This window comes from Triplophysa dalaica, chromosome 9 (genome assembly GCF_015846415.1).
Source record: "Triplophysa dalaica isolate WHDGS20190420 chromosome 9, ASM1584641v1, whole genome shotgun sequence".
In the NCBI taxonomy this organism is placed as follows: domain Eukaryota; kingdom Metazoa; phylum Chordata; class Actinopteri; order Cypriniformes; family Nemacheilidae; genus Triplophysa; species Triplophysa dalaica.
In genome coordinates, this window is record NC_079550.1 from 11,934,044 (window position 1) to 11,955,178 (window position 21,135).

General features: G+C 41.9%; 1 protein-coding gene across 5 annotated transcripts; it reads right to left on the reverse strand.

Annotated features, from left to right (window-relative positions):
* Positions 1–1,770: 1,770 nt before the first annotated feature.
* LOC130428336 (alpha-2-macroglobulin-like) lies at positions 1,771–19,888 on the reverse strand. Of its 5 annotated transcripts, XM_056756268.1 has the most exons (34): positions 19,786–19,882; positions 19,455–19,635; positions 19,187–19,343; positions 18,517–18,569; positions 18,122–18,142; positions 17,837–18,002; positions 17,656–17,740; positions 17,430–17,544; positions 16,799–16,919; positions 16,577–16,683; positions 16,330–16,500; positions 16,007–16,240; positions 15,702–15,914; positions 15,463–15,612; positions 15,177–15,302; positions 14,933–15,023; positions 8,800–8,908; positions 8,073–8,298; positions 7,868–7,994; positions 7,664–7,785; positions 7,531–7,582; positions 7,346–7,429; positions 7,094–7,270; positions 6,890–6,965; positions 6,648–6,804; positions 6,483–6,557; positions 6,235–6,397; positions 5,948–6,141; positions 5,661–5,873; positions 5,447–5,568; positions 2,667–2,748; positions 2,460–2,540; positions 2,193–2,298; positions 1,771–1,935 (listed from the first exon to the last, which is right to left on the reverse strand). In XM_056756268.1, the coding sequence occupies exons 1-34, from the start codon at positions 19,869–19,871 to the stop codon at positions 1,895–1,897; spliced, it is 4,284 nt and encodes a 1,427-aa protein (XP_056612246.1). In that variant the 5' UTR covers positions 19,872–19,882; the 3' UTR covers positions 1,771–1,894. The 5 variants fall into 5 exon arrangements, 4 of the variants coding, with proteins under 4 accessions (XP_056612246.1, XP_056612244.1, XP_056612245.1 ...); XM_056756266.1 differs by lacking the exon at positions 18,517–18,569 and having other exon boundaries at positions 19,786–19,888; XM_056756267.1 differs by lacking the exon at positions 18,517–18,569 and having other exon boundaries at positions 17,656–17,759; positions 19,786–19,888.
* Positions 19,889–21,135: the final 1,247 nt, after the last annotated feature.

The window sequence follows — 21,135 nt, forward strand, 5'->3', positions numbered from 1 at the left end:
CATCAGGCACAGACCTGGAAGTTGAAGCAGCGGTGAAACTCCTGGTCTGTTTTCTCCTGAAATAGTTATGTGTTTTCCAAATCATTCACCAGATAAACGTTGTGGAAATGTCACCATGAAAGAACTGTCAACAGATCACAATAATAATACTGTATTCTGTCTGTCCTGTGCACTTGAGGGCCTGCATGTAAAATGCATTTTAATGCAAAGCATCACAATCAGATGTGTCAGCTTATAGTCTCAAATATATATTCATTTTATTTTATGAAGTCCTGTTTTAAACTGTACTTTGGAATTAAACTGATTATGACAGTGATCAACAATGCTCTTCAGTAGATTATTTAAAGTGACTTACGGCTCTGATGTTTGTCCATTCACATAGGTTGACAGGAGATCTTTCAAAACACAACTAGCATTACGAGCCATGATAATGACCGATCGTCCAGGACATGCACTGTGTCTTTTAAAGAAAGTCTCATGTTAAAAAAGGTTCTTCAAAAACATTTCTATTGACAATCTGATTAATGATTCAACCATACAGTCAATGCAGTGTGTACATGCCTGTTAATGTCTGAAACGCTAAACATTTAACCAACAATTTAAAATGTTACTCTTGTACACAGTAAAATAAGTATATGTGACAGATAATGTAAGAGAGGCATTTTAATATAAACTACAATAAAATAAAAAAATATACAGCTTTTGTCAGTTTTACTGTGAATAGAATTACAATTTTCTAACAATAAGCTTGCACAACACAAGGCAGTTATGGTGCCAGAATTTTAATAAAGGACAACTTTACTTAAGTAAAACCAAAGCGTTCACATTTTGTTTTCTGAACAAGCTGTCCTCAAAGAACCATTACGGACAATGACCAAATTTTGTGCTTAAGTATGCAGTTGCACTAAAATCAAGGGTAAGACTACACCAACTCAGTCTAAATAAACAGAGTTACTCTACATTGGTGTTTTATCTGAAAAGTGTTTGACTGCTCAGACTGTTTAATGATTAGGACAAACGTACGACCTGAGATTTTGTCCCATAAAAGTCTCAATTTCAATTATCTTGTGATTGTAGAGCTACAATCTCCACATGAGGCAGTAGGGCTTTATCATATGCTAAGCTCTGGAAAATAGTCTATCTGAAAACAGCCAACTTTGACGTGTATTACATAATTGTAATGGAGCAGAAACAAGCCATTAAGACTTTTCTGTTACACTACTTCTGTTGTACCATTTTGCATAGCATACCATATATATACGAGTTAATGTTTCCTACTGTTTGCCATGACTTAAACATATGTTGTTCTCATGTGTTCGTTGTTATCTGGGCCATGTACCTCAAAACAAGATGTGTACCAATTGAACATTCCTGCTTCATTTCATAGAAAATAAGTAGACCTCATACATCAGTAAAAAACAATAAACAAGCCCAGTTCATGAGACCTATTATATTATAAAGAAAAAGCAGCCCAGATAAGTTTAAGAAGCAAACCAGGGAAGCAAGCAATTAAAGCATTGTAAAGAAAAGTTTAAACATTAGTCATTTAGTGACAAATTCTTTATTCTTTTGTTACATTGGCATATAACATGCACATATATGCAATGTGCACATAAAATCTAAATATATACGAATATAAGCATTTTCACTGTCTGTTTTCTCTGAAGTCTTGTCAATTGTGGGTAATTTGCTCATCTTATGGCGCATATTAAGATAGTGTTGGAACAGGCCCGTGTGCAACAAGAGCAAAAAGGAAAAAAACTTTAACCCTTTCATGAAATAACAAATCTTTATTTTTTTTATTGTCAAATATAAAGAGCAAAGTAATTGAACATATAAGATAACAAGAATAATGCATTCATTTTGAACTTTATCCAAACTGCAGTACTGAAGTTTATTCACAGGGGAAAGAATATTCGCTCTCAGACTGATCACCTGAAGAAAATTAAGAAATGTTATCACCCACAAGTGAACATAATCACAGTATGCAAGAAATTGTGTGTAATACTAGTATAGTAAACTTTCAAATGAAGCCAAAGTAAGACCAACAGTTGTGTGTTGGCAATGCATAAACTAGAACTTCAAAATGAAATTACTGAGAATATATTTGATATAAATAATGAATAAACACTGGACATAGTGATTAAACATTATCACGTTTAAACATAAAACATTGGCATATCAAGTCTTACTTGTTTGGTAATAATCATAGACTTTAATGACAGCTGGCTGGAGATTCTTCACTGGAAGAACCTGCTTTAATTGTATCTGATAATATATGGGAATATTTTTTGGAACCTGAAGAGGGATAAACAGAAGAACACAAACTAGTTCATGGGGATTATAGATCAAATGTTTGTAGTTAAATAACATTAATTATATTTAATTTATTATGATAGTATCAGTCAGCGACAGCTTCATATGAATGAAAAACATTAAAAGCTGAGAAATTGTCTCACCTCCTTCAAATACACAATGACATGATCATCTTTAGAATCGACCCGCTCCACAAGAGATGAAAACTGCTGAAGGCTGCTAAGCTGTGAGGAAGAAGCTATTTTCATTATTAAAGTTAAAATGTCTTGCGTTATGTTACTATTCTTTACTATAACATTTCTTAACTTCGAATACATGTGTGATTAATAACTTTATATAATAAAACACACCTGTGATGTATCAGCCGTGAATCCTGATAAGAGTTTAATATCCACGATGACCATGTTAGTATTTTCTTGGGAACCCTGATATCTGCAAAAGATTCAACCCAAAGGTTGATTTCTCAAACACCTCACATAATAACATAAAACAATTTAGTGTAATAAATCGTCTTGGTTACGTCTGTGCCCTCAGTTCCCTGATAGAGGGAAAGAGATGTTGTGTCGATACGACATATGGGGTTCGCCCTTGAGAACAAATCAACTCTGACTACTATAAAAGAGGCCAATGAAATTTGGCAAATGAAAATTGCATGCCGGTCTCCGCCCCCGGATATCTGGTATAAAATGAAGACGGGGTGCAGCATTCATTTACCTTTTGTTCTAAAGAGCCTGAGGACCTCTCACGACTACAGCAGAGGACGATACGTGTTTTGGCATAAGGGACACAACGTCTCGTTCCCTCCATCAGGGAACTGAGGTTACAGACGTAACCAAGACGTTCCCTTTCTGTCTGTCTCTCGACGTTGTGTGGAGCCGACAGATAGGGTTCCAATGGAAAATGCCACAACGCTGTATCAAGTCACAATCTCTAGCGAAGGGAACAGGCCTGGGCGTGTCAGCACGAGGCTTCTACGAAACTGTAACCTTCCAGTGTGATGGTCAGGGGGTCCCAGTGCTTTCTTGGAGAAAGATGGGTACAGCCCTGACCGGTAACCTTTCATGGACTGAGGCCATAGCTCTCTACTGGCGAGAGGCTGTCCGGATCAGGTTTACACCGGGTGAGCGAGACTTCCTTAATTAGGAATTCGCTGCAGAGGCTACTTCCTACTTCAGGGAAGGAATACATTGGATACAGAGGGATATCGCACGGAGCGTGCGGACTGAGTAGTCAACCGCGAGGTGGGGGTCCACTTGGGGGAATTCATGGGTTAACAGGAGTGGGAACCAACTCATGAGGATACATCAGACGGAACAGCCCACGGAGGGGGTGTTACAGACGTCCGGTTAGAGCTATCTGTTATAGTTCATATGTTCTCCTGGCCTACGGGGGAAGGCTGCTCTGCCCAGCCGACCCCCAGGGGGTGCTTGCTTAGTGATGGATGGAATGACTGTTCTAAGTCATGTGATTGCGTAAGAAGGGAGGTGGATAGGGATGCCTATTCTTAACCAAGTGGTTGGGTAAGAAGAGAGGTAGATAGTACACTGACCCAACCTGCTGGGGAGTGCTTTCGCAGGCATCGCCTCGCCGGATGCCAGTCCTACAGGTCGCCAAGCAGGACGAGGGCTGACACCGGGTTTACGCAAACGTCGTAAAACCTTGCGAAGACTCAGCTTTACAAATGTCTGCCAGAGAGGCGCCTCTGGCCAGTGCCCAGGAGGTGGCTATACTCCGTGTGGAGTGAGCTCACACTGCCAATGAGTATGCTTGTGATCGGTATGCCGCCGTGGCGGCATCCACTATCCAGTGCACCGTTTCTGTTTGGAGACAACTTTCCCCTACTGCTGTCCTCCAAAACAGACAAAGAGCTGGTCAGAGCTGAAGCTCTGCGTGCGGTCCAAGTAGAGGCGCAGTGTGCATACTGGACAAAACACGGATGGGGTTGGGTCTTCCTCCCCAATGGGGAGCGACTGCAAGTTCACCACTTGGTTTCGAAAGGGAGTCGTGGGAACTTCGGGCAGGTATCCGGGACTGGGTCTCAGGATAATTCCGTTAGAGTTGCCGGGGCCGAATTCAAGGCAATCCGGGGACACGGAGAATGCTTGAAGGTCCTACCCTCTTGAAGGTATCTTACTCGAAAGGTGAGGAAGATCGGAGCCTCAGAGGGGCTCACCCGCCAGGACCACATTAAGGTCCCAAGAGGGTATGGAGCGAAGGCAGGTATGGAGACGAGGCAGACTCTGCCTTCTCACGCTGCTTAGGAAACCTGGTGACAAGGTCACGCTGCCCTAAAGAGTTTCCATCAACTGAGTCGTGACGAGTGGCGATAGCGACTACATACACCTTCAGTGTGGAGGGGGAGATGTTAGTCTCCAGTCTCTTGTAGGAAGAACAACACGATCCTGATCGGGCACCTCCGTGGGTCTTCTCGTTGAGAGAGACACCAGGATGAGAAGAGGGTGATTGTCTCCGCCACAGAGGGGGATAGCCAACTCAGGATTCTCCTCGTCCCATCGAGAGACCAGACATGGAGGTTCCAGAGGTCTGGTCTGGGACGCCAGAACGTGTCCTTCCCCTGAGAGAGCAGGTCCTCCGTCAGGGAAATGGGCCAGGGGGGAGTCGTTGCCAAGAGAATCAGCACTGAGAACCAAGTACGGTTGGGCCAAGCGGCGCAACCAATTACACTTGGTGCTCCTCTTCCCTTACCTAGCGAAGGCGTACATCCACTTCCGAGATCTCGGGGTCCTCTGGGCTAAACGCCTCTGTCTGCTTCTTCACCGCCGGGAACTGCTTTCGCCAAATTTCACTGGCCTCTTCTATAGTAGTCAGAGTTGATTGGTTCTCAAGGGTGAACCCCATCTGTCGGCTCGACACAATGTCGAGAGACCGACAGAAAGGGAACAAGATGTTATCATCGGGTTTCTTTACGTGATTTATTTATAGGTTTAACAACAGAGATGTGATGTTGTGATATAAAGTTGTTGTGAAGCTAGGTGTTCAGTAAGCATTTGTAGGTCAAACAGTTTAAGCTCATTTTGTGTTAATGTGTTTAGAGATTCAGAAGTGTTTGTTTTTGGATTTGGACAAATTAAAGCACACTTCAGTTTTCTTTTCATTTATATTTTCGTACTTCACTGTGAAGTTCAAATTATGTTGCTGTCCGTATGACTTTTTGCAATCAGCCTCAAGTAAAGCTTCAACAGTCAATGATTTATCCTCACTGGGGGTGGGAATGTTGTAGAACAAAGCCATCTGTAAGAGAAGAATAAAGAATCAGAACAATACAGAAACAAGGCAAGTGGTTTTGTGCTAATTCAGAGATAGATAGACCAGGATATTCTGACCTGCACAGACACACAGCTTGATCCGTTCACTTCAATGCTGTATTTGCCTGGAAGGTTCTTCAGTTTCTTCTCCTGATACAGTAACTTGTTGTCTTGATTTACATCAAAGCTGTGAGAGTCTCCTGCTGACTGAACCGTCACTGTGCTGGAGCCATCAGAGCTGAACACTTTGGTGGCGTACAAAGACAAAGCCTGAAGAGCCACAACTGTGTCCTGATAACATCACAACATCATCATTACAACATGAAAATACATTCTGTGTGTAAAACAAACTATAGTGTGTTCACCTGTGTAGAGGAGAATCCTCCATAAGCGTTCTGCTGCTTCACAAGCCAGCTCACAATCCTGTTAGCATATCCCAGATCAGCTGTAGTGACTGAATCTGTTGTGAGAACCGCTAACAGAACATATGAGCTGATCTCCACTGCCAGAGAACCAGAATCATCACTAGATCCCATCTGAGTCCAGTGAAGGAGACCTCCTTTACAACACACACACCAAAAGAGACATGAGGAGACTCAACTATGTTAGATGCAAAATCCAAAACATGTCTTGATGCAAAACATGTCTTTACCATCTGAAATGGCAACAGTGTCGAGCTCCTTTAAAAGCCGCTGTCGGGTGTCTGTGTCATTCGTCAGACTGAAAGTGTAGGCAAGCAGCGCAGTGCTGTAAGTGTTTTTAAGATTCCCAATGACGGACCTCAAACAAGACAAACTTTGAGTGAGCACAGGATCCTGTAACACAAACAGAGAAACAGCAGGTGTGTGTCAGTGTCATTCTTCTGATAGTTTCTACTGTGTTCTCTGGAGATGAACTTACGGTCACTGGAGTTTCCAGTTCAAGCAATGATGCAGTGATGTAGGCAGTCATGGTCACATTATCATTTACTCCACCCTTCACAAACACAGATACAAACAACACATATTGTACTTAAGTTTTCATTTAAATCTTTACTCATATACCGTTTAATAATCAATCACAGACCTTCATTCTGTTATTGAACAAACTTCCCTGTTGAATAAAACAGCCGTCTGAACTACGTCCTCTTATTAACCAATCCTTTGCACTCTGAATAACATGTGGATCAATGAAGATGTATTTCTGTGCTTTGCCAAAAGATCTCAGGACAAAAGCTGTCAACCTGGAGATGTGTTATTGAAGAAATTGATGCATTTGTTTATTGTTTGTCTGATATAATGTTTAGATAGTGAAAAGGAAATATTCACCATGTATTCTCATTCCCATGACCAAATGTGCTGTATGCACCACTATGATGTCTATAGTTCAGTTGTCTCTGATAACCTGTTTAGTTTGACAGTGATTGAAGAGATGAACAGTTTGTTGGTAGAACAATCAGCTACACATGTGACTCTTCATTAAAGCACATCTGATGTGTTCAAGCACGAGAAAAAAGCATTTATATTTCTTACCACTCTTCAGGAAGCCTGCAGCTTTCTCTCTGATGTTTGAGGTGAGCTGCTCTGTGTTCTCCAGATACTGTAAAATGTAAATATTGGGAGAAAGAACAGCAATGTTTTGTTCTCCACAGCCATACGGCATCCGCAATAATCCATGAAGATTCTGCAGCGCACGACCCAATATGTCTCCTGCAAGAGGAATGTAAAGTCAATGACACAAATGTAACTCTTCATTTCTGTTTGTGTATTTACAGTAAATGTTACCAATGACTGAAACAGAAGATCTGGCTGATCCCTCTATCACATCTTTAGGAAGAGTCAGATCAAGTTCTTCTGACAGACTGTTGCCTATAAACCAGAGAGATGAAAACATTTTAATTATCAGAAGAACAACATTACAATATTAAAGTGAGTTGCACATTTTTTTCTAGCATTAAATGTGAACAAACCCTTTGGACACAGTAACCAGCTGTGCGTTTCTGTCTTTTCAGTTCCTTCAGCCTACAGCAGATAATAATGATGTTAACATATTAATATAAGTGACATTGAAGTGTGTGTGAGAGCTGTTGGAGGTGAGCTCACCTGTACAAGGAGACTTCGAGTAACTATGTCAATGCGTCCTCTCTCTGGCACGCTCACAATCTCATTGTCACACACAGTCTGTGACTGCTCTGCCTCTGCACTCACTGTAATATTCAACACTCCTACAATACACAAAACACATCTGAAGAAGTATGAAAATGAAAAAAACAGAAATATAAATTGTTTCTTGATTCTGAAACTGACCAAGCACAGAAGGAGTGAGAATCCATTTAAATGTTTTTCTTCCATTAGCACATAGACAGGATGAATACTGATCATCAGAGGAGGCTTTAAGAGTGAAGTCTGAGGACGGAGCTGGAGTTACTTTAACCTGCCCATGAAAGATGGAGGATTAGTTCAGATCTGATATGATGTGAAATGTAATCGAAGATTAATTGAGAAATCTCACCATGATGCACTTGGACAGATAGTTAAAGACGGTGGCCTTCAGCTCAAAGATCTCTCCACGGATGATGGAGTAAGGCAGTGAGAGCTCCAGGAAGAAGGGCTGGAAAACTGTCAGCTGAGCAGGAGGAGCCAGACCCAGACCTTTAGAGGACAGACAGAAGACATCCATCTCCCAGGTGGTGATGGTGTCAGGAACCTTCACTGGAACTTGTGTTGATCCTGAGTCCCTGTGGTGGAGATATTATAATAATTGAATCTGATATTAAATTGATTACTTTTCAAGTCAAGGATCATAAACCATTCCAGAAAGGAATGTTATCCTTACCACATGTATTACTAGATATGTTTACCATCATCTGTTATTTAATAATTCTACATTCCATCAAATCATTATAGTAGGCCGAATAACAATTACTATGCCCTAAAGGTTTGTGAAAAACAAGATTGCTGGTCTGATGTATCCATACATACACCGTACATCTTAACATCTTCATATTCTGTAGTGGCTGATGAATCAAACTAGCTGCAATCCTGATTTTACAAGAGCATATGAGTCAATACATTCAAAGATAATCTACATCGTAGCAACTAAAATGTCAAGGCTTAAAAGCACAAGAGTTTAAGCTTTTTACAGCAGATTTTGGTAGATACACAACTTAATATAAAGTGGCATTTCATGCTAGTGTTGACAGATCCTGTAATTGTCATTGTAAAGCTGCTTTACTAACCCAACTTCAGAAAGTTGCCAAATCCATGTCTCTGGAAAGATGCTCCTTAATGTCACTTGAGGACTACCATTAAATGCCATTCCAACACTATGATATAACATATCCAATACTGAAAGGGAAGAGCAGATAATTAAAACTATTTATCTGACAATATATGATACAGTTTAGAATCTATGTTCATATAGCTTCCTAAACTTTTCCATAATGTTTATCTTGATTTCTTTGCCTTAATGAACTACAGTATGTAATGATTACAATAATGCCATCAAATTTAATGCAATTTACTTATTATTTCTTTTGCTTGTTATAAGAAATAATCTACAGGTAGTTTATTCTTTGCGGGTGTCTATCAGAGGTAAAGTTTGGGCAGAGATAATAGATTAAAAAAATGCGCCACTGCCATTAAAATGAATGTGGATGAATGCAACTCTCAATAACTAAGTCTTCAGAGGTTAGGGATACATGATAAACTGCAAATAACACTAAATTGTGCTTAAATCGATGTGGCTAGTGGGATTATGAAATCGCAAAGCCTGCGATTATGTTTTGTGCGCATTTTGTCCGTGTGATCAGTAGGAATACTGCTTCATTTGAAAGCACTGCGAGTTTGAGCTGCTTATTTGAAATAGCAACACTCGTCAAACATCATCATTATAAATACACTTTACTATCATGAAAATTCTTAAGAAGGCATGAAAAACCATTGATAGAATGATGCCCATAGGCCTTTCCTTGAATGAGGCATGCATGCCATATTTGGAGATAGCCTATCTACCCTTCAGGAAACCCCAGACCAAAACCGCATCCGAACCCTTATTCATTGACAACTCAAACAAGTCACAAGTTTTTGGTTCCAAAAACACCCAAAAGCCGTTTTGCTCCAGTCCGGCATCCCCCCTGACCATTGTCCCGGCCACTCATTCTGCATAGGTACAGCAACCACAGCTGCCCAGAAGGGCCTCTCTCAGCACCAAATCCAAGCACTCGGCCATTGAACATCAGAAGCCTTCAAAAGAAACATCCGGTCAGACCGCTACCTCATGCTCGTCCTGATTTTGCTAAGTGGTTGATGTCCTCATGACAACATATTTTGATAAATAAAACCTCAACCCACACCAAACCATAACATAACATACCCCTAAAATCAGAGGGAAATGATAAGTGAAAAACAATGGTCTAGAAGCACCTAATCCTGGTTGGAAGATTGATCTTAAAATAAACTGTAAATGATGTTTTATTAACAAAGTTCGGGAGGAGCACGTGCAAATAATTAATCAGCTGCACGGCATCAGAAATCACGCAGCTGCCCGGCATTAGCAATCACATCACTTATCCTTCCAAACCAGAACGAGCTCTATAAATCGTGAAACCGCCTTACCTCCTTCACTCTTAGATTTTTGCAGCATACAGCAGCATGTCTGAGATCGACAATTCTGAAATGGAAAACAACGACTTCTTTTTGCCGACCAGGGTCCCTCAGAAAACCCGACCGCTCACCAAAGCACCAGCACAGGACAAGAAGCTGTTACGGGTAAGACGACAGAGACACCAAGAGGCCGCCAGCCCTCCCGCACCGTCCGTCGCACCCCAAAACGACGAAGCAACACGGCGTCATCTACTCCGCCATCCAGGGCATCAGCAGCTTCTTCCGCCTCTTCCTACACCTCGGCTCAACGCTCGATTCCTGAGATGAGGAAATGGACCGTCGTAACCCTGAGACAGGCTCTAGAAAATGCAGACATCCCTTTCTCCAAGAAGGCAACAAAGGTGGAGTTGTACCACCTATACACCTCCAGCCTGCCCGGAGTTCTAACAACCGCTCCGACATCAAAACTAAAAGCCGCTGACAAGACCTGCAGCACCACAATCCTCCAACACCAGGAATCGTCTACTCCAACCGCGGCTAGGAAGAGGCGCCGTTCACCAAGCAAGCAAGGACGGCACTCGGCCAGCCTAAGCCACGCCCCGGACCACGCAGACACCAGCAACCAGCTGGCTGCAGGATCAGTCCAGCACCTCCGACGACTCCACGCCGGTCCATCACCACCACGGCGGCGCGAGCACGCGCCCGCCAGCGGCAACCCTCCCTACCCTATCCCACTATCCTCCGTCCCACTTTCCCTCCGGTCTCTGGCCTGCAGCCCCAATGCCTTCAGATACCGCGAGGTTGCCTCCGGCACAGGCGCAGGCCCAAACCTTTTTCAATTTTCCTATTGCCACAGGCTCTGGAGCCGCCCAAAGCGTGATGCTGCATCCGTACGCGGCTCCAGCAGCCGCCCCTTTGTTCCCACACACCACATCACGTGCCGCCTTCACCATTCACTCCGCAACACCAATAGCCATCCCCCCGAACGCACCAGCCTGGGAACCTCCTCCCGTAGCCAGCAACATTACGGACCAGATATTAGCCGAAGTTCAGGCAGCTAGTTTCAGAAGCAGTCCAACACCCCACCCTAGTACCTCCCTATTCGTAACCAATATTCCCCTAGGCCACCCACTGAAGCCCCTCCTCGACGTCTCTCTCAGCCACATCATCCTCTCAGTCTCCCCCAGGACCCTACAATCTTATCTCACAGCTTGGAAATGTTTCAAATCGTTCCACGCTAGATTCATCCTAACATTCCCAGACTTCTCAATGCTAGCCATCACCTCATTCATCTCCCACCTAAACACCTCAAAAAACCTCCAAGCCAGTTCCATTAAAGGATACCTAAGAGGATTACAATTTTTCCACAAACTCATTTTCGGATCACCTTCACCCCAAATAGCCAGCTCACAGACCTCCATGCTGATCAAAGGCATCCAAAGAGCCCACCCCTCCCGCCCTGACCCCAGAAAACCCATAACACTAGAAATACTAACTAAGTGCATAAACACTCTCCGCCAAGGCTACCACTCCACGCACACTGCCCGCACACTGGACGCCATGTTCATATTAGCTTTTTTCGGTTTCCTCAGATGTTCAGAACTCACTATCACATCCAAATTCAATCCAGACATCCACCCCACCATTTCAGATCTCTCCGTAATGGATGACGACACAATATCTTACTTTATTAAACAGAGTAAGACAGACCAAACAAAGAGAGGCCATCTAATACACATATTTAATCTACCATCAGCTCTCCAACCATACCAAACCCTCCAAGCCTACCTCCAGCTCAGAAGCACACAAACCCTAATCCCCTCCGACCCTCTCTTCGTAGACGATTTCAACCGCCCCACAACGCGTTTCTGGTTCCAGAAACACCTCAAGCTAGTCTTGATCCAATCAGGCATCCCAGCCGATAACTTTTCCAGCCACTCCTTCAGAATCGGAGCAGCCACAACAGCGGCCCAAAAAGGACTCTCCCAGCACCAAATCCAAACACTCGGCCGCTGGTCTTCAGAAGCTTTCAAAAGCTACATTCGTTCCGATCGTTCCCACATTAAAGAAGCACACCGAACCCTCATCAACCAAAACCGTTAACCCCAGCCCGCCGGCAATCCCACACACACACCAGCAGCTCACAGCCACAGCCTTTTCCTATTTTTCCACACTGCCGCAGCAGTGCTATCCCAGCAGGGGTCCTTTCCTATATTTCACACTGCAGCAGCAGTGCTTCCCCAGCAGGGGGGCTTTCACCTGCATTTCCCATCGCAACAGCAGTGACGCCCCAGCAGGGGTCTTTATCTATATTTCACCCTGCAGCAGCAGTGCTTCCCCAGCAGGGGCCTTCACCTGTATTTCCCACTGCAGCAGCAGTGACGCCCCAGCAGGGGCTTTTACCTATATTTCACACTGCAGCAGCAGTGCCACCCCAGCAGGGGTCTTTTTTCTATATTTCACACTGCAGCAGCAGTGCTCCCCAGCAGGGGTTTCCATCTATATTTCCAACTGCAGCAGCAGTGCCACCCCAGCAGGGGTCTTTATCTACATTTCAAACTGCAGCAGCAGTGCTTCCCCAGCAGGGGCCTTCACCTGTATTTCCCACTGCACCAGCAGTGACGCCCCAGCAGGGACTTTTATTTCAACTGAAGCAGCAGTACCGCCTCAGCAGGGGCCTCTATCTCACACTGCCGCAGCAGTACAACCCCAGCAGGGGTCTTTATCTATATTTCACACTGCAGCAGCAGTGCTTCCCCAGCAGGGGCCTTCACCTGTATTTCCCACTGCATCAGCAGTGACGCCCCAGCAGGGGCTTTTTATTTCAACTGCAGCAGCAGTACCGCCTCAGCAGGGGCCTCTATCTCACACTGCCGCAGCAGTACAACCCCAGCAGGGGTCTTTATCTATTTCACACTACAGCAGCAGTGCTTCCCCAGCAGGGGCCTTCACCTGTATTTCCCACTGCACCAGCAGTGACGCCCCAGCAGGGGCTTTTATTTCACACTGCAGCAGCAGTGCCGCCTCAGCAGGGGCCTCTATCTCACACTGCCGCAGCAGTACCACCCCAGCAGGGGTCTTTATCTATATTTCACACTGCAGCAGCAGCGCTTCCCCAGCAGGGGCCTTCATCTGTATTTCCCACTGCACCAGCATTGACGCCCCAGCAGGGGTTCGACCTATATTCCACACTGCAGCAGCAGCGCAACCCCAGCAGGGGTCTCTCATCTACATTTTCACACCGCAGCAGCAACGCCACCCCAGCAGGGGCCTTTATCCGTTGTTTACACTACCGCAGCAGTGCTACCCCAGCCGGGGCCCTTTTATCTATATCTAAATCCGCCGCAGCAATGCCGCCCCGGCAGTAGCTTTCTACCGCCTCAGACGTAGCGTCGTCCCAGTAGGGGTTCCCATACACGTCGTTTGAACCGCAGCAGCAGCACCTTCCGCACAGGGGCCTCCATCCACATTTCCAATGACCATACCAGTATCCGTACCGCACAGAAGCCCACAGAAATCAACCCCGCAGAGGCTCCAGCCGGGACCCTACTCAAAACGAAGGCCAACAACTCACAGCTGTAAACCTTGCTAATTTTTGGGGGGGCAATAACGCCCAGCTTTGGCTGCTGTCCTGCACTAGTCGCATTTTTGGGGGAAAGTGCTCGGGGCACGGGCAAACAGAGACCAGAGCCCTCGCCCCGAACAAAGGGGGAGCGCTCCGGGGTCGGGAGAGAATGCCGACCCCGGAGCCCTCTCCCCGGACAGCACGCCAAATACGCATACTAAATTCTCAGCGTATCCACGCTGCGCCCCTTTAATTATTTGCTAAGGTGAACTCGTGAAATGTATTTCTGAAATCTGATTGGTTGATTTAAATGTTGTCCCAGGGTCAACTTGATGTTGTCCTAAGGATATCAACCATTTGGCAAAAACAGGAGAGCCACTTCATCATTAGAGAAGCTCATTGAATCCTCATCACCCAAATTATCTCACATCATCCTCCAACCACCAACTAGCATCTATTTCTCAACAACCAATGTCTACACAGCACTTCGCACCTCATGCCCAGCCGCAGCAATATTCTACACAGAAGTAAGCGTCGCCGCAGCGATTGCCCCCGCAGGGACCAGCAATTCCATCTCTCGATTTGCGCCAAAGCAGAAACATAACTGTAGTAGAGTAGGCGGGGCGAGACCGTGGTTCGAGTCCGGTGAGTAATTGTGAATTAGCGCCAGCTGTGCGCACACCGGACTCGAATCACATAGGAGATGGGAGCATATAAAAGGAACGAGCGACCGGACCGTCGAAGAGAGAGGACCGGGCCCGAACTTATGTTATGTTTGTATTTATATTTATGTTCATGTTTTGTTCGCCGGCGGTCGTCCGTGAGGTTCCGCCGGCTGTTATATTAATTTATTAAATGTTTAAAATGTCTTCCGATTCCCGACTCCTTCCTTCCTTTTATGGAGATTTGTTACAATAACCTCTAGACATCGGCATTCAAAGTCAATTCCACTATCGCATTTTCATTGATCCAGTGTATATGCCATATAATGCTCTTGGATTATTTTATGTAATGATTTTACAGTGTATGGCCATTGCCTGCTTTTGGATTACCCTTTTCAATAAACTACGTTTGGATCCTCACCTCTGTGCCTGTGCAAATCGTGACAGTATTAAAGCAGGGTTGTCTATTAATTGCAATTGTCGTTCATTTCATTTACAATTTAATGGGTACCTAATATGTAACAATCATAACAACTGTACCATTATCATATCTGTGATAAGTAAGGCCATTGAGTGTCAAACATGCAGGTTTGCGCACTTCCAAATTTGTTGCCATCTTCAATCCCAAAGTCTGTCAAACAACAATAATAAAACAAGTTACATTCAATAATCAGTTAAGTAATACTCATGACATTTTGTTATATTGCCTAAAATGTGTATCACTATTTGTTATTAAGTATGATTTAAAATACTTCATCATCACTCACATCACCCCTTTTGTTACCTTTAAGGTTTCGTATACGTGATCTATTTCTCCGGCTCGACGGGGTCTCACATGCAAACAATTTCGCTGGTCTTCAGTTTCGTAAGGATAATGTGATGCTGATTGCACTGGCAAAAGATTAAAGATCTGTGACAGGATCACAATCACTGGTTAGTCTTTTCATAACATTTTGTTACATGTATGTCATATTTTTAATCATTTTATAACTCAGAATACATTACATCTTTCAATCTTTACGTTACAGTGTGAATGAGATTTAACAGAGTGAGTCTGAATTAATCTACACCTTATCAGCATCCAGACGTGTTCCTGGTTCCAGGATGTAAACACTCTGATCTATAGCACTGAGAGCACACAGTGAACCGGGCTGAGCTGAAAGCTGTAGAGTGTTTTCTTCACCTGGAACTGCTGAAGCAGGAGAAAACTGCACAGACACCTGTGGCCACACAATATCACTTATGTCATTTCACTCTTGATGTATCACATTGATCAATAATCATTTAGCATTGAGGCATTTATTCTCACCTTGTTCCTGAAGCACTTTTCAGTGTTGAAAGTTTTACTACCAGCGACCACATTGTCACTGGGCAGAAGACAGTAAGCTAGAATCTGCACAGCTGGACTCAGATCTGCTTCAACAGAAAGTTTGAATGACACTGAGCCATTCGCTGCTCCATTAGAAGTCTTCACTTTAACCTTCTCATATCCATGATGAACTATCACTCCTCTGGACAAAACCTGACACACACACACCATCAATGTTAAGAAACTGACCAGAACACAATCCATCAATACTGTTCAACAAATCACAAAGAAGTATTTATACTCACCATATAGACAATGTCAGTGTTGAAGTCATCAGTAGTTTCACCAATAAAATAATATTTAATGTTGACTGGAAACTCAGAATTGCACTTTAAAGGGTCATTAGCACCTTCTATTGTCAATTCACTTAATGTGGGTGTATGTGGAGTGGCTGGCTGAAAGAGCAAAATTATTGTTTTGTCTGTAGAGTAGTGAGGGTTTTTGTAGCCACGATAATGCGTATCTGGATATATATTTCCCTGGATAATAAGAAATAACAATTTACCTTAATGTGAAAAAGTGGAGTCTTGACAATGACTACAAAGTGGATAAACACAAACTGTCATACCATCAGACTAATATCTCTTTGAGGCAGACTTGATGTATTAAGTGAGAAAGCGGCCAGTCCATCACTGTCTGTAGTGAGATTTAACAGAAGAGTTGAAGACCAGCGTTCATCCTCAAAAAGATACACGTCTTTGTGAGGAATCGGCATCCCTTTGAAATCGATAAGCTTGATCTGTTAAAAAAAAGGATATTAATAAATGTGTAAATATTGGTAGTGTTGAGCAAAGACAAGGTGATTTCTGACTTACGTGTCCTTCAATAACTGATCCATGTTCAAATGTTTTGGGGCCTGTAACTGTGACTTTGCCAATTTCGTAAGTGAGAGATATAGATTCAGATTTTGTCATGGAGGTCTCTGTTAAATAAAAATGCAGGATTATTACACCTAGAACATTGAAATAAAATCAAAGTCAAGCAGTTCTCACAGTCTGGTTTCCATACATCTACATTCAACACAAGGCCGATCTCACCTGTTCCTTCTTCTGTTACTTTCACATTAACGGTAAAACTATTATGCATAATATCATTCAATGTGGTGTTGAAAAAGTGCAATGTTCTGATGGTATGGGTGGCACAGCCATTCTCTTTCATCTAATGGTAATAAATAAATACACAAACACACATATTGATTAAAGAGTGATTTCATTGGAAAAAACATAGATTAGATTTTTTTACTTAAAGGGATACTTACCCCAAAAATGAAATTTCTGTCTTTATTTACTCACTTTTGAGTTGTTCCAAATCTGTATACATTTCTTTGTTTTGATGAACACAGTGAAAGATATTTGGAAGAATGCTTATAACTAAACAGTTCATGACCACCATTGACTAGAAAAAAATGCTTTATAAATTTCTTTCTGTAGAACGCAAAAAAAGAAGATATTTTGAAGAGAAAACAGTTCTGGGGCACCTATGATTACCATTGTCATTTGTCCTACTATGGTAGTAAATGGTGGCTTGTTTGGTTACAAGTATTCTTCCAAATATCGTTCTCTGTGTTCATTAGATCAATGAAATTCATCAGATTTGGAACAACTCAAGTGTGTGTAAATAATGACAGATTTTTTTTGTTTTGGATGAACTGTTCCTTGCACTACAAACCTCAGTGATATCCTCCAAACAGAGTGGGGTACTGTCACTGATGACAACGTAATCTAAATAGTTACGACACACTTTTACCCAAGATGTGCCAAGTACAGGCTGTCCGTATGTGTATCTGTGGAAAAGGTACAAGCAACCGATATACGGAATAAACATTTAAATGTATGAGCTATGAATGATGATAAACATCTTTTTTAAATGCTCTGCCTGAAAATGCACCACTCACTTTCCGCAAACCTCAATTGTCATTTCCTCTTCCCCAATGCTGACTTCCGTGGGTTTTTTGACGGTCACATCAAACTTGGGCAAAACTAGAATAAGGGAGCAAGACTTCAAGAGCTATAAGTCAAATTATAAACAATATTCTTAAAATGTGTCCTGAATAAATCTACTTTGTATTGACTTACCATACTTTTTCACATTAAAATAACGTGTAATCATTCTTTCACCAACGAGAGCCGTCAGTTTATAGCTGCCTTCACGAGCTTCTGGATTTAAGTCATAAGAACGCTGTAATATCCACCGTGTTGAGGAAACATTTGACCATTGACCGATTCTGTTTCCATGACTGTCCTGGGAAAACCAAACAGGAGCAGAAGAAGGAGTCAAGAATTTGTGAATAATCACAGATCTGGTATAAAATGTAAATAAGATTTTAACTTATGACTGTAAAGGAGGTTTTGTGTTCTTACCTCAAGCACCACTGCACTATACTGTAAATAAAAGAGTAAACAGTAAATACACAATCTTTATGCATTATGACTTATACTGTCACGGTTGTTTTCTGTTTTGATTTGTGTTTGCCTTCTGTGTCTAATGACTTTATTAATTAATTAGTCCATCACCTGTTTCAGTTACCCTTGATTACGTTTTGCCTTGTATTTAAGCCCTGTGTTTTCCTCACTTTGATGTCTGCTAGTGTGCGTGCGTGCGTGCGTGCATGGTTCCGTGGTTCCCGTTGAATTCATCAATAAAAGTACTTTATTTTGGATACCCTGTGGAGTATGCGCTCTTCTGCCAGCACACTCGTTACATATACTGTATGATGATATCAGAATTTAAATACAGCTGTGTAAACACTCCAAACCTGCTGATCAAGGGGGGCAAAGTTTGTGTCCATGGTAACAACTCTGAAGTGCAATGTGAAAACAGAAATGTACAATTATAACCTTTGCTTTAAATGCAGCAGGTATTTCAGCTCTTATATAAGAAAAGGATTGCAGTCAGCAGGACATTGTCCCTAAATAACTCTATTTAGCCCAAAAAAGATGTTCCTGTTATGACTGCATTTGTGAGTCTTGTATGTATTGTGGAAAGAAATAAAATGTTGATGTAGACTTCAGTTATTCATACTGTCATTTGGAGAATATTGTAACGCTTCTGCTTTAAAAATAGTCGGTTATAGTTAAAATGGATATTTCCTGGTTGATTAAAAATACTGATATTGCCATATTGTGCAACTTTTCGGAGTATGGAAAACGATAGGCAATAATAAAATACCATATTATAATTTTCAATATTTTTGAGTATTCAAATTTAACAACAGCTGTTCCATGTATTTAACATGGCAGGGGTGGTAAGCTCAAAAAAAATATTTTGTTACATTTTATCTACTTTTCAAAAGACAACATGTCCAGTTATCAGTGAAAGGACAAGCATGTGACCACGAGACAATTCTGCACTGATTTCACACCACAAACTGTGTTGATTTGAACGCTAGCAGCATTATTCACTAATTTGGCCTTTGAAACCCTCACCTGTTTGTCCTGGAATATAGATTGGTTTATCAGTCTGAATAAAGGTCAGAGGATTGTAGTGTCTAAACATCACTTTTCTCTCTTCAGTCATCTGGAAAGACTCCCCCTTAACTTCCACCTTTATTTTCTGGACTGAGTCTTCTACTACTAGTGGAGCCTGATAAGAGATAAAATTCAGTGTTCATTCAAACACACTGTATTTACAACAATGATATAAGATGAAAACGCAGCAGACATATTCTGATCTCTTTTATTATCAGGCACAGACCTGGAAGTCGAAGCAGCGGTGAAACTCTTTGTCTATTTTCTCCTGCAGCAGTAATGTGTTTTTCAAATCATTCACTACATAAATGTTCATTATGAGACTTTCATTGGGCTTCAGGAGACTTGCACACAGTTTGGCTTCAGATCCAGACTGTATCACAGCTGGAAATGTCACCATGAAAGAGCTGTTGACAAATGACATTGTAAATACAGAATTTGTCATATGCATTTTGAGTGTCTGCAGACAATGATTTTATGTACAATGTACAACGATTTTAAATATGCAGAAATGAGTTTAATTTAAATAACCGTTTAATTAATAAAAAGTGACTTACGGCGCTGATGTGTGCCCATTCACAGAAACGGAGAGAAGGCAGAACAGCAGGAGACCTTTCCAAAAACAACCAGCATGAGGAGTCATGATGATGACTGGTTGTGTAGCTCATGCACCGTGTCTTTAAATAGTCTCACATGTTAGAGGAGGTCCTTCAAAAACATTTGTATTGACAATCTGATTAATGATTCAACCATAAAATCAATTTTATGAACTTATTGTGTAAAATAAGTCTGTTAATGCCCAAACATTTGGCTTAAACTTAAACAGCAAAATATTAGTATTAAAAGTAATTTAATCTGTATCCATTACTATAGCAAAATTTAACAATAATAGTTGTTAATAATAATAGCTGTAGATATTGTTACATTCAGGTTCACCTCAATATAGTGCAATACATATGTTTTTGTAAATATAGATCCTTTAAGTATATTTTTATACATATATATTTATAAATAAAACTATAAAAGAATAAAACAAACATTATCATACACATTCAATTGTCTAAACAACCCGCCCTCAGCAGAAACACTCAGGCCAATTGACTCAATTTGCTCTTTAAATAAACAGTCCAACTGAAGGTCAATCTACGCCTACTCAGTTTGAGGAGACTTTACCCAAACTTTAGTCACCTTGCTTATTGCGTAAACGGAGTAAGAATTGCTTTGAATTGATGTTTTTATTTGTAAATGAATTGAATGTGAAAAGAAATTTATCTGAGATTATTTACATCATGTGCATTATACAAGTTTTACCATAAATTCACCGGAATTATTTTTATGGCACTAGCAAGGGTTGTAGGCTGTCAATAATTATACCTAATTTTGCCAATAAATGCTACAAATCAGTCAACTTTAATAAATGTAATTAATAAAAAGATGTTACCAAAGATAAACTTATACATATGAAAAGGGCTTGATACTGTGGCTAATGGTTCTCCAAAATGACAAGAATAACTGGTCTTCATACTCATCGAACCAGCATCTGTCAAGTATGGTCGTATGGGTGGTCTAACGAGGAGGCTAAGTGTCTGTCGCTAGAGCCCCCCCTGAAGTCAGGGAATCACGTTTACTCACACAGCTCTCTCTTGCTGGCCTCCGTTAGCGACCCAGCATTTTAACTCTCAACAATTTTGCTTTTTGGAAATTATTTTAAGACTAAAGTTGACAATGGCATGCTGTGAGAGGGTGAATCTAAAAACGTGCCCAAAATAGAAACGTTTGCATATGGAACTCCCAAATCACTATATTAACTTCCTAAAGTGTGTAATTATGCGAAAACGGGAATGCAGATGTGTCATTCCCACTCACAATTCTATCCACCAGCCTACCGCATCAATAATAGCCAACTT